The 13,237-nt window shown below is 36.6% G+C and overlaps 1 protein-coding gene across 1 annotated transcript in view; it reads right to left on the bottom strand.

Annotated features, from left to right (window-relative positions):
* The window catches only part of LOC148610827 (very-long-chain 3-oxoacyl-CoA reductase-B-like), a 36,025-nt gene extending 23,481 nt beyond the window's left edge, over positions 1 to 12,544 (bottom strand). Inside the window, exons 1-2 of the mRNA XM_088596222.1 lie at positions 12,316 to 12,544; positions 204 to 250 (exon numbers count right to left, since the gene is read on the bottom strand). Coding sequence (XP_088452348.1) covers positions 204 to 250; positions 12,316 to 12,499 — 231 coding nt within the window. The 5' untranslated portion in view covers positions 12,500 to 12,544. The remainder of the gene's footprint in view (positions 1 to 203; positions 251 to 12,315) is intronic.
* Positions 12,545 to 13,237: the final 693 nt, after the last annotated feature.

The raw sequence follows: 13,237 nt of genomic DNA on the forward strand, positions 1-13,237 counted from the left end.
CAAAATATGATTTTTTATTGTTTGGGGAGGGGGTGAAATTAAGATTTCTTAATACTGGTAAGTAGATACAAGTATTTTGTGAGTTACCTGAAATACAGCGAATCAAGATTTTTGTCTTGCCTTGCCATTTCCAAATGAGATTTTGTAAATTGTGTTCACCATGACAAATTGCTTATTATAGAAGTGAAAGTAATAAGACCAACCTGATGTGTGTAGCCTTTACCAATACCATCTGTAGCTCCTGTCACAACTGAAAACAATGACAAAACTATAGCAGTCTATAAACACACCATTTGTATAGCTACATGAAATAATTTCTTGATTCTCATGCTCTCCTCTCTTTTAGGGGTGCCTGACATAACTCATTTTGATCACCATATTCAGTGTTGTTAGCCTGATCACTGTATCTAGTGATGCTGTTAGCCCAATCACCATATCCGGTGATACTGTTAGCCTAATCACTGTATCTGGTGATACCGTTAGCCTGATCACCATATCCGGTGATACTGTTAGCCTGATCACCATATCCGGTGATACTGTTAGTCCGATCACCATATCTGGTGATACCATTAGCCTGATCACCATATTCGGTGATACTGTTAGCCTGATCACCATATCAAGCCTATTTTAGCCTGTGAGCTTTGTAGGAAGACAAAAAGAAAAACACAAGAAAAAATTTATCAGGGAAAGTTTAAACAGATTGAAATACCATATCCTGTACTATGTCCAATTGTGCAATAATTTATCTTATTTGAAATTACTTTTGAGCCAATTTTTCAATCATATAATGGTATCATCCAGTCAATGGCAACGGCGTTGTCATTTACATCCTTTAATTTACAAAATGTATTTACAAGATCTAGGGTACTTTAGTTTTTGGAGGTTTTTGCCCTACCTCTTTTGGAAATACAGGCTAAAAGGGGAAAAAGGGTGTCATCATCATAATTGATATGAAAAACTTATTGTTGATCCAATTTTTAAAATTTAGATGTCAATTTTTTCCTTTTGAATTTCTGTTTTTTATATGATAAGCTTATTATTAGTTGTTTTGGAGTTAGAGTGATACGAAATTGGGCCATAGCAAAAAAATAAAAATTATTGGAGTCCTTATATAAATCCCTTCTTGCATTTTGTAATCAGATTTCAGAAATCTCTAACAGTTTTCAAGTTATTGGGGGTCAACAGGGTCACACTAAAAAAAAAAAGACTTTTTTATTTTTGGTGTAATTTTGAATTTTTTTTTTGATTCTGTATGAAAATCACTGCCTGCATTTTTCAATCAGATTTCAGATATCAATTACAGTTAACAAGTTATATCTACCAGTAAGGGGTCAAAGCCAAAGGGGCCACACACCCCAAGAAATCTACTTTTTATTTTTGGTTCAGTTGAAAAAAAATTAATTGAAATTCAACTTTTAATTTGTGCTTTTTTTGTGTCCAAATGAGTTAATGTGTCTATAGTGAAATGTAATATTGTGTCCATACCTGCCCCAAGTAAACAGAGTATGATATGCTGCAGTGGTATCATGCTGCACTTGGTGAAGCTCTTTATTCAAGGAAAACTTTCATACATGAAACAGCCTTATTTCAGAGGTTACTTTATGTCACTGATATCATTACTTTTTCTTTTATAAAATGCATCCATCTTTTTCTGTACATGAACAATACAAAAAAACCACTTCTATTACTTTTTAAGACAGGTCAAATAGTACAGCAACCTCCCTCATAGAAACACAATAAATGTTAACTACTTGTCTCCTTTAGTCATTAACACTATGAACTCCATTAGTGATTAATATTTCCAGCTGTGATTTATTGTCTCTACAATTAGTTGGGTTGAAATTTTTTCTACTGAATGCCCTTTTCTTGTGTAAGAATGTTGCTTATTCAAATGTCTTTTTTAATGGGCTCTTTTTTACTCCCTTGCTGGAAAAGAGAAAATTCATGTCTTATGAAATTCCAAACAATAGATGGGTCCAATTTTACTTTCAAGAGTGGAAGGTCATGGACTTTTCCAAGTTTAATAGGTGCCTGTGTTCTATATAGGATTCCACTATATTGTCACCCAGGGAAGAGAAATTTTGGTGTGGAGAATGTTGTTAGGATTCCAGTTTACCATCACCCAAGGATATTTTGGTGTGCGGAATGTTGATAGGATTCCACTTTACCGTCACCCAGGGAAGAGACATTTTGGTGTGGGGAATGTTGTTAGGATTCCACTTTACCATCACCCAGGGATATTTTGTTGTGCGGAATGTTGATAGGATTCCACTTTATCGTCATCCAGGGAAGAGATATTTTGGTGTGGGGAATGTTAATAGATTCCACTTTACTGTCACCCAGGGATAATTTGGTGGGATTTATTAAGTTGGTAAAGCTAATTTTAAATGTTGGAAAGTTAGCTTCCTCAAGGAAAATTAACTTTTGTAAAATATCCTAGAACAGGGGGACAACTTGTAATAAACCAAAGATCCTTTTCATGAGGTGTCAATTTATACAACTGATAGTTCCGGACCTCAGGTTATGAAATTTCAAAAGTCTGGTAACTGCCTGGAGACTGACAGATGGACAGAAAGAAGGACTGGCAAGCAACTACTTGGAGTGTATCATATGATACCCTGCCACTTAGTGTGACAGGGTATAAAAATGCATCAATTAAATACTTTGAAATTTTCAAGAAAGATGTGGGTACCATCAGGTTTTACAGTCAGAACAATTAGCTGGCTACTCCCTACACTAAGAATCACTACTTAAATAAAAGAACTATTGTCAATAAAGATTAGAAGCAATGTTAGGCAAAAACCTATATATTTAATAATAATGTTGGACTGTTTAATTGTAATCCTGCATCAGAAAGCAATAATTATTGATTGAACTTTGATCTTTCAAACAGATAATCAGGTTTTTACAGCTTTTAAAAGTACATTAACTACATGTACAAGCTATAATTCTTTGTTACAAAACAGTAGATCTGTTTAATATTGATAGCTGTAAGTGCATCATCATCAGTTCTATTGACAAGTTAATTATTAATTTTCTGGATACATGGGTCATAAAAAGTACTTCTGTTTTTCTACTGCATAAATCATGTTTGTCCTTAAAAACACTGGAGAAGGTATTTTTTTTTTTTCAGATGAAAAAAACTTATATGATTATGTCAAGGAGCATTCTATCTCAGTGAATTGGATTAAAATTTTGGACTATGACCCCTTACTCTTCATTTCAATGGGCCATTCTAAAATACCATAACCAGCTAGGTGTAGATATTGAAGACCAAATGTAGCATAAACAAACTTTAGTTCACACTGCAGATCCATAGCTCATTAAGTGTTGAGGTGTTTGTAATACAGTACTGTATATAAATGTATCATATGCCCATGTCAATAAATTGTCACATCACATCACTTCCCTATTGTGTTTTTCAAGTTTTTATACTAATGCCTTGTTTAGTGCTTTGTCATAGTCCACAGTTCCCCATAGTTTTATCCTAGATAGTTTATTACAAAGGATAGGTGAGAGCCTATTTCTTTGTTTAGTTACACTTGGAAATGTCTTGGTGGATGACTTGACTCGACCATCATCAGTATTTGCAATAGGGGGTGTTGTCTGCACAAACATTTTCAGAATCATATTCAGCTCACTGAGCTGCCAAGTCATTATCTACAAAAACTGTACTTTGATTCTGGTTACCATCATAATTATTTTCTTTATGCTTTGAAAAAGATAACTTATTGTTTTGGGTCTAGCTAAAAATTCTTTTGAGGCATTTTCAATTTCAAATGCGACTGCCAGTCCAGACTTTTCTGATATGATAAAGTTATATAAATTCTTAAAAATTACATTGTTAATTGTTCTTTTGTTCAAACATGTAAATGATCAAGGATATATATATTGTTGATCATTAGGTAATAAAAACCTTGAAAAATGACATGTCCACACCTTTTTAACTGACACAAGTAATGGACAATGATCCCCCACCTGTAGCTAAGTAATGGACAATGATCCCCCACCTGTAGCTAAGTAATGGACAATGATCCCCCACCTGTAGCTAAGTAATGGACAATGATCCCCCACCTGTAGCTAAGTAATGGACAATGATCCCCCACCTGTAGCTAAGTAATGGACAATGATCCCCCACCTGTAGCTAAGTAATGGACAATGATCCCCCACCAGTAGCTAAGTAATGGACAATGATCCCCCACCTGTAGCTAAGTAATGGACAATGATCCCCCACCTGTAGCTAAGTAATGGACAATGATCCCCCACCTGTAGCTAAGTAATGGACAATGATCCCCCACCAGTAGCTAAGTAATGGACAATGATCCCCCACCTGTAGCTAAGTAATGGACAATGATCCCCCACCTGTAGCTAAGTAATGGACAATGATCCCCCACCTGTAGCTAAGTAATGGACAATGATCCCCCACCTGTAGCTAAGTAATGGACAATGATCCCCCACCTGTAGCTAAGTAATGGACAATGATCCCCCACCTGTAGCTAATAAATGGACAATGATCCCCCACCTGTAGCTAAGTAATGGACAATGATCCCCCACCTGTAGCTAAGTAATGGACAATGATCCCCCACCTGTAGCTAAGTAATGGACAATGATCCCCCACCTGTAGCTAAGTAATGGACAATGATCCCCCACCTGTAGCTAAGTAATGGACAATGATCCCCCACCTGTAGCTAAGTAATGGACAATGATCCCCCACCAGTAGCTAAGTAATGGACAATGATCCCCCACCTGTAGCTAAGTAATGGACAATGCTAAGTAATGGACAATGATCCCCCACCTGTAGCTAAGTAATGGACAATGATCCCCCACCTGTAGCTAAGTAATGGACAATGATCCCCCACCTGTAGCTAAGTAATGGACAATGATCCCCCACCTGTAGCTAAGTAATGGACAATGATCCCCCACCTGTAGCTAATAAATGGACAATGATCCCCCACCTGTAGCTAAGTAATGGACAATGATCCCCCACCAGTAGCTAAGTAATGGACAATGATCCCCCACCTGTAGCTAAGTAATGGACAATGATCCCCCACCTGTAGCTAAGTAATGGACAATGATCCCCCACCTGTAGCTAAGTAATGGACAATGATCCCCCACCAGTAGCTAAGTAATGGACAATGATCCCCCACCTGTAGCTAAATAATGGACAATGATCCCCCACCTGTAGCTAAGTAATGGACAATGATCCCCCACCTGTAGCTAAGTAATGGACAATGATCCCCCACCTGTAGCTAAGTAATGGACAATGATCCCCCACCTGTAGCTAAGTAATGGACAATGATCCCCCACCAGTAGCTAAGTAATGGACAATGATCCCCCACCTGTAGCTAAGTAATGGACAATGATCCCCCACCTGTAGCTAAGTAATGGACAATGATCCCCCACCTGTAGCTAAGTAATGGACAATGATCCCCCACCTGTAACTAAGTAATGGACAATGATCCCCCACCTGTAGCTAAGTAATGGACAATGATCCCCCACCTGTAGCTAATAAATGGACAATGATCCCCCACCTGTAGCTAAGTAATGGACAATGATCCCCCACCTGTAGCTAAGTAATGGACAATGATCCCCCACCTGTAGCTAAGTAATGGACAATGATCCCCCACCAGTAGCTAAGTAATGGACAATGATCCCCCACCTGTAGCTAAGTAATGGACAATGATCCCCCACCTGTAGCTAAGTAATGGACAATGATCCCCCACCTGTAGCTAAGTAATGGACAATGATCCCCCACCTGTAGCTAAGTAATGGACAATGATCCCCACCTGTAGCTAATAAAAACCTTCTTAAAAGATATGTTCATAACTTTTTAACTGATACAAGTAATGATCCACCACCAGCTGGTTAAGTAATGAGGAAAATTTTGAATCATATTTTTTATATATACCACCAGTGTTAAAAATGGTTGGTGTCTAAGGCAACAATATTTAAAATTGAAGGTGAATTCACCTAACCCTCATGAGTAACAACAAAAAACAAAAACATCATATGATGATGTACATGTAACAACATCATTCAAACATATCATCTGCTCAATCAAAGCTCACATGCAAGATTTACAGTACCTTCAGCTAAAAAATATTTTGTGTAACCTGCCCAACCGTATTTTTTTCCTGCCGACCCTAATTTTTTATGGTGTTAAAAAAAACAAAAACAAAACCAGAGGCCCTAGAGAGTCTGGATCGCTCACCTGGTCAAATATAGCATTTCTAGACCTTACTGTACTATTGTCACAAGAATGCTTTAATCAATACAGAGCATCTTAGTTATCCACCCGGTTTTCATATTACAGTTGTATAAAATAAATCTCTAATTGTTATTTTTTTCTCTTCAAGGGCAACAACTCCAACATTGACCGACAAATGTTAATGAAAATTTCTGCATAGTTTGGTATCAACATGCTGATCAATTAGGAAAATTAGGCTAAACCCTTTGGTTTTCAAGTAATTTCAACAAGTCATCAATTTTTATTACTGGTGTCCATGTTTTGACCGATAAAAATTGTTTAGGATATCCTGTAGGATTCCTAACAAACATTCATGCAATGTTTGGTTACAATCCATCCTACAAGTTGTCTAAAAAGAATTTAAAAAAAAAAAATACATTTCAGGACCCGTAACTCATTCATTTTTGAAAATTATGGCATTCATGTGCATGTAGGTAATGCCATCATGCTGAACAATTTTAATCCCTGCCAGATTTTAGCTAAAACCCACTGTTTTTTTTACTTATTTGCATAATTCTGAAATTTGACCCCTATGGTCTACTTTTAGAAACAGTGGCCATGTTTTTCCCTAGATCAAAAATTCACACGCATGCAGTGCTCTCCTTTAGCCACTAGCCTGCAGCCTGGGGATAGTAAACATTAAATTGGGCTAGTGAAATGGTGTGTATTTTTCTTGTTTTGGGCTAGTTGAATCCTATACAGTCCTCTATTATTCGGGCAAGTTGTTGAGGATTTTGAAGGAAAGGACAGTGCATAGATTGCTAAACATATTCTGCATAATATTCATGCAAAGTTTTTTTGTAATCCATCCAGTAGTTTCAGAGATGATTTACAAAGTTGGAAATATAAAATTTGGGAAAAAAATCCACTTCAGGGCCCGTAATTCATTCATCAAAGTATCTTTCTGAATATTTCGGCAAAGGTACATCTCATCGTGGTTATCAATTTTACAGCCTACCAGTTTTAGCTAAACCCAACTGTTTTTGAGTTTTTTTACCCCTATGGTCTATTTTTAGTAACAGCGGTCATGTTTTTGCCAGATCAAAAATCCCCACACCAGAATTATTAAAAATACCCTAAGGAACATACATGCAAAATTTCATTAGGCCAAAAAAATCCAGGTAGATAGGTACAGATTTTTCTTCCTTTCTTACCTTTTTTTTTTTTGACACAGTAAATAAGCGATGCACTTCAATATGACGTGTGCATTATTTGTTTTGCATTGACCCATATTTGTGTATTTTTTTAAATAAACTAATACCAGTAGTTGTGACAAGACATACTTGGTACAGATAAAAGACTCATGCACACTTTTCTCATGAAAAAGAAAATTAAAATGTAAGGTTTATAACCAGGGTTTGGAGCAACAGATGGACAGACAGATCCAAACACTGCATGCCCTCCTACCGAAATGGGTTGGACATAACAAAATTCTTTGTCTAAGTCGTACTTAATATTGTTGTAATTTCAATTGTAAATTTAGAATGGGATTATAGAATTTAGTAAGTTGCAAAAAATATCAAGCTTCTACCCTAAGTGTAGCTGCCATCACTGAGTATATGGATAAATACACATGAAATAGAAGCCTGGAAGACCTGGAATCATATATCTTGAAAGTGGGACCTTGTACTAAAGGTATCATAGGGAGTTTATTAGGACGGGAAAATGAGAATTATAAACTACAATCACATGACCAAGAAACTACATTTGGTAAAACTAGAGGCTCCCAGGAGCCTGAATCGCTCACCTTGTTAAAGTTTGTCTTTTCAAGCTTTAAAATAAATTTAACAAGGAGTTGTACAACAATTTTGACTCAACAAGACTTTAGTAGGACTACCTTAAGGATCATTTCAGTGATTGAAAGTTTCATTCTATCTGTTATAGTTTTCTAGATATTGGCTGAAAACTGCAGAAAAAAGGCTTTTTTCATCTTTCAAGGTCAATAACTCTTACAACGAGTTGACTGACAACTTTAATTCCTGAAGACTTTTGAAGGCCTTATAATAAGGGTCATTTCAGCAATTGAAATAATTAACGGTTTTGGAGATATATGCGAAAAATTACTGTCTGACCCCTATGTTCTATTTTTAGTAACAGAGGCCATGTTTTTCAACGGATCAAAAATCCCTACTCCAGTTCTATGCAGGATACCCCAAGGAACATTCATACCACGTTTGGTTCCAATTGGTCAAGTGGTATCAGAGGAGAAGATTTTTGACAGAAATAACATTCAAAATAGCATAATAACGTCGAAAAAGGTCAATAACTCCATCATGGCTAAACAGATTAAAATGAAAATTTAACCGCAAATAGATTTCATCATGCTGAACACTTTTATCACATGTCAGAATTTGGCTAAACTAAATGTTTTTGGAGATATATGGGACAAATTACTGTCTGACCCGTATGTTCTATTTTTAGTAATGGCCGCCATGTTTTTTCAACGGATCAAAAGTACCCACATTTGTTCTCTGCAGAATACCTAAAGGAACATTAATACCAAGTTTGGTTCCAAATGGTCAAGTGGTGTCAGAGGAGAAAATGTTTGAAAGAGATAACACTAAAAATAGGAAAAAAAATGTCGAAAACAAAGGCTATAATTCCAACATAGCTTAACCGATTAAAATGAAAGTTGGACCACAGCTAGATGTCATCATGCTAAATACTTTTACCCCCATGTAAGAATTTGGCTAAACCTAATGCTTTCGGAGATATATGGGAAAAACTATTGTCAGACCCCTGTTCTATTTTTAGTAACAGAGGCCATGTTTTTCAACGGATCAAAAATCCCTACTCCAGTTCTATGCAGGATACCCCAAGGAACATTCATACCACGTTTGGTTCCAATTGGTCAAGTGGTATCAGAGGAGAAGATTTTTGACAGAAATAACATTCAAAATAGCATAATAACGTCGAAAAAGGTCAATAACTCCATCATGGCTAAACAGATTAAAATGAAAATTTAACCGCAAATAGATTTCATCATGCTGAACACTTTTATCACATGTCAGAATTTGGCTAAACTAAATGTTTTTGGAGATATATGCGAAAAACTACTGTCTGACCCCTATGTTCTATTTTTAGTAATGGCGGCCATGTTTTTCAACAGATCAAAACTCACCACATCAGTTCTATGCAGGATACCCAAAGAAACATTCATGCCAAGTTTGGTTCCAATTGGTCAAGTGGTGTCAGAGGAGAAAATTTTTGAAAGAAATAACATTCAAAATAGGAAAAAAATTGTCGAAAAAGAGCAATAACTCCAAAATGGCTTAACAGACTAAAATGAAGATTTGACCACAGATAGATCTCATCATGCTGAACACTTTTACCACATGTCAGAATTAGGCTAAACCTAACAGTTTTGGAGATATATGCGAAAAACTACTGTCAGACCCCTGTTCTATTTTTAGTAACAGAGGCCATGTTTTTCAACGGATCAAAAATCCCTACTCCAGTTCTATGCAGGATACCCCAAGGAACATTCATACCAAGTTTGGTTCCAATTGGTCAAGTGGGATCAGAGGAGAAGAGTTTTAAAAAATTGTTAATGACGACAACGGACGACGACGACGACATCAAGTGATGGCAATGGCTCACATGACCTTTGGCCAGGTGAGTTAAAAAATGATGCTCTGATGATGGTATGAAGGGCAGCAGAGAGAATGGAACACAAAATAAATAAAACATCTTTCACAATGATCGAGAAATAATTTACTGGAAAGTGTGCCAAGCATAGCTCAATGTATAAAAAAAGTTCAGTCACAATGTCAAGTGAGGAGAGAGGGAGTCCAGAGTAAAAGGGGCAGGATCTAGGATTGAGTAGGTCCAGAATAAGAAAATGAGGATGTGACCAGGTGAAAAATACAAAGTAAACATCAAAAACCCAGCAAAGGAAGTATATCAAAATGTAGGGCCAATGGAAAGGTCAATACTTGAATGGATATTTTTTCTTTGTTTTTTGTTCAATGATTATCAGAAAAAAGGAGGATAAGAAACTGGGGAGACAACATTTATAGATACATTTGTATGTTGTCATTTACCCTCACAGCCCTCAAAGTACCTTTTGAAACTAGGTGGTCTTTTGGCCACCAACCTTGAAATTTTAGTGGCCAACACACATTTTAGGTCGCCAGCCAAAAAAAGTAGGTCGCCAGAAAAAATGTTATCACAAGTTCAAGTAATACCATGTATTTTCATTTTGTCCGGGTCATTCACTTTTTTAATTTTTAGTGTGTTTTTGGTTTTAGTTTTTCATGTTGTCTGGTGTCCTTGTTCGTTAAAAAACTTGTCAAAAGTGTTTGTTTTACTTTCTCCGCCATTATGGGGAATTAGAAACAATCGATGACACGCTTAAAATCGTTTTCAAAATCTCGTTACTTTCAAACGTACTGGTGACAATTGAGTAACATATAAAAAATACCGGCTCAGACATGATTTTTTTCCAGATTTTTCAGTCGCCAGTCAATATTATTTCAAGTCGCCAATTGGCGACTTTAATTTTGTTTTCAGTTGCAAAAACATTATTTAAGTTGCCAATGCGACCATTTCACTAGACTAAATTGAGGGGTGCCTAAAAGAGTTTGGGCTGTAAATTTGTTTTCAATACTGCAAATTTTTTTCTTACATTGAAAAGTGCAATAACTTCCCCGACTGTAATGTTGGATGTACTTCCAGTGATTTTCCCTGGCTTGACTCTGTGTTAGCTTGCTTTTTATTTTGGTCCATGGTATTGCTAAAATAGTCCAGGTTGGATCGGGAAACAGGAAAAAAAACATATTTTTTGGCCTTACAGTCTATTGAGTAGTTTCAGAGGAGATGTTTGAAAAAATGTAAGGATGATGATGGACGCATAGTGATGACAGTAGCTCACTTCGGCCAGGTGAGCTAAAAAGTACAGATTTTCAGCTGTCTGTCATCAATTTTTTACTAGCATCACCTTGCTCTCCAATGTAAAGGTTCAAAATAAGCTTGTATAATTATGGCAAGCAGTTGTTTTTCAGGCTGCTTTTTGTTCCCTCTTAAACTTCTTACGTTTTTTTTCTTTGTGGTACCATCAATACATAGAAGAACTTTAGGACAATTTTCAAAAACCCATTTCGAAACACAATAGAAAAAGGAACAGATATTATGAAACACAATAAAGGCACCATGGTATATACTTTATAAAATATTTAATACCAACAGAGATACCAAAAGGTCTTCAATGCCGGTAAGTGTATCAGTAATCAAGAGAACCAAGAATCTAGTGGTAATAAAAGAATGTAATCCAGAGACAAAGACCAGACATGGAAAACAGACATACACAACAAAGAGCATAAAGTAACTAAAATCATATATAAAAAGTAACAAGAGCAAGTGAGCAACTCGGACTCCACTAAAAACTGGGAGCATGGACTAGGTGCACTGATGGGGTAAGCGTCCTCTGCTTTTCTAGAAACACCTGCCGAATTGCTCAAAAATAGTCAAGTCCAGGGTAGACAAAAGAGGAAAGGAAAGCTATGACATCTTGAACAAATCAGGTTTCATGGCACAGATGGATACACCGTAACGATCCACGAGTTCATGACTAACATAAAACTTTTGCAGTGATGACTTCAATCTTGAAGCAACATAACCCTGCTTCAGAAACCTATTTGTTAGAATTCTAGCGTGATACAAAAAGTCTGTGTAGTAAACACACCTTCAAGTACCAGGCAAGCTCTGAAAGGCCCCCAACAACAAAAGTAATAAAATCCATGGTAACAGAAAGATGACAGTTCTTCAAAATAAACTAATAAGTCAAATAACGACATGAAGACACATTAATGATCAACATTGTCAAACACTTTTGACATTAAGACAAGAATTCCAGTTGGACACTGATTCAAGTGATACCCTGAATACATGTTGGGAGCTAGTTGGCATGTAGGAAAGTTAAAGATATACTTCAAATACCAATGAACTACCTATATTCTGGAAAACAGTTATGGAGACCGATATTTTGGCAAATATTTTCATAAAATCAAAAGGGAGAAGGGCAAGTACGTGTACTCAGTAGGCCACTTTAAAAAAAAAACGTGACTTACCGGCCCACTGTCCACATTTCTTGAAATTTTTGGTCAAACCAAGATGTTTAGCTAATAGAAATACTTTGATTCCATTCAGAAACGAGAGGACTAATTTCAATCCTAAATATGACGCAGAGACAACACCGGCAACAGCAAACAAATCCGAATAACTCCCAAGAAAATTCTGGATAGCGGACGCCATGGTGGGACAAGGACACAGCTTCTATCGATCACGTTAACCAAAGTTGATCAAAACGCGTCGGTGATCAAAGGTCTGTGGCTATGGTAAACATTGAATTGGATTTTGAGTTATCCCTCTTTGAACAGGTGACCGGAGTTCTTGTACAATAAACACGGACAGGTAAGTACAGACAGACATATGTCCCTGATACAGCAGGGGCGGATTCAGGCGGGGGCGTGGCGGGCGTACTCCCCTTAAAATTTGCAAAGCTTGGGTTGCCAGGGGTAGATTTAGGCGGTTTTAGGTTGAAACTTTAATTTCTCGCAAATTTTAATAGATATCTACATTGCACCCACTCTAGAAGAATATTTCAAATATTTAACCTAAAAAAATTAACTGTGCGCCCGCCCCCTCCCCTAATCTAAAATCCTGGATCCGCCCCCGATACAGAGTATTTAGACCAAAATATACCCTGGCTATTATTTGGTATTTTTTGTGCAAATATTAGGGCTCAAAGAACAAAATGTACAAGTCCAAATAAGTCATACCCAGAACGCTCTAGATTCGCCACTGTTTCATTCGCCAAGTAGTGATTGTTTACATATAATGAGTCTTTTTTGACTACCTGATATAGTGTGAAATAGTTTTAACCTTTTCAACTTAATTTAAATTGTTAGATTTGTTAGAAAACATTCCATATTTACATACTTTATTTATGTGGAATGAAAATGTTTTCTATTTCAAGGATCTAGAAAATAT

This window comes from Perna viridis, chromosome 8 (genome assembly GCF_037379345.1).
Source record: "Perna viridis isolate PV_CMFRI_1.1 ecotype Kerala chromosome 8, ASM3737934v1, whole genome shotgun sequence".
In the NCBI taxonomy this organism is placed as follows: Eukaryota; Metazoa; Mollusca; class Bivalvia; order Mytilida; family Mytilidae; genus Perna; species Perna viridis.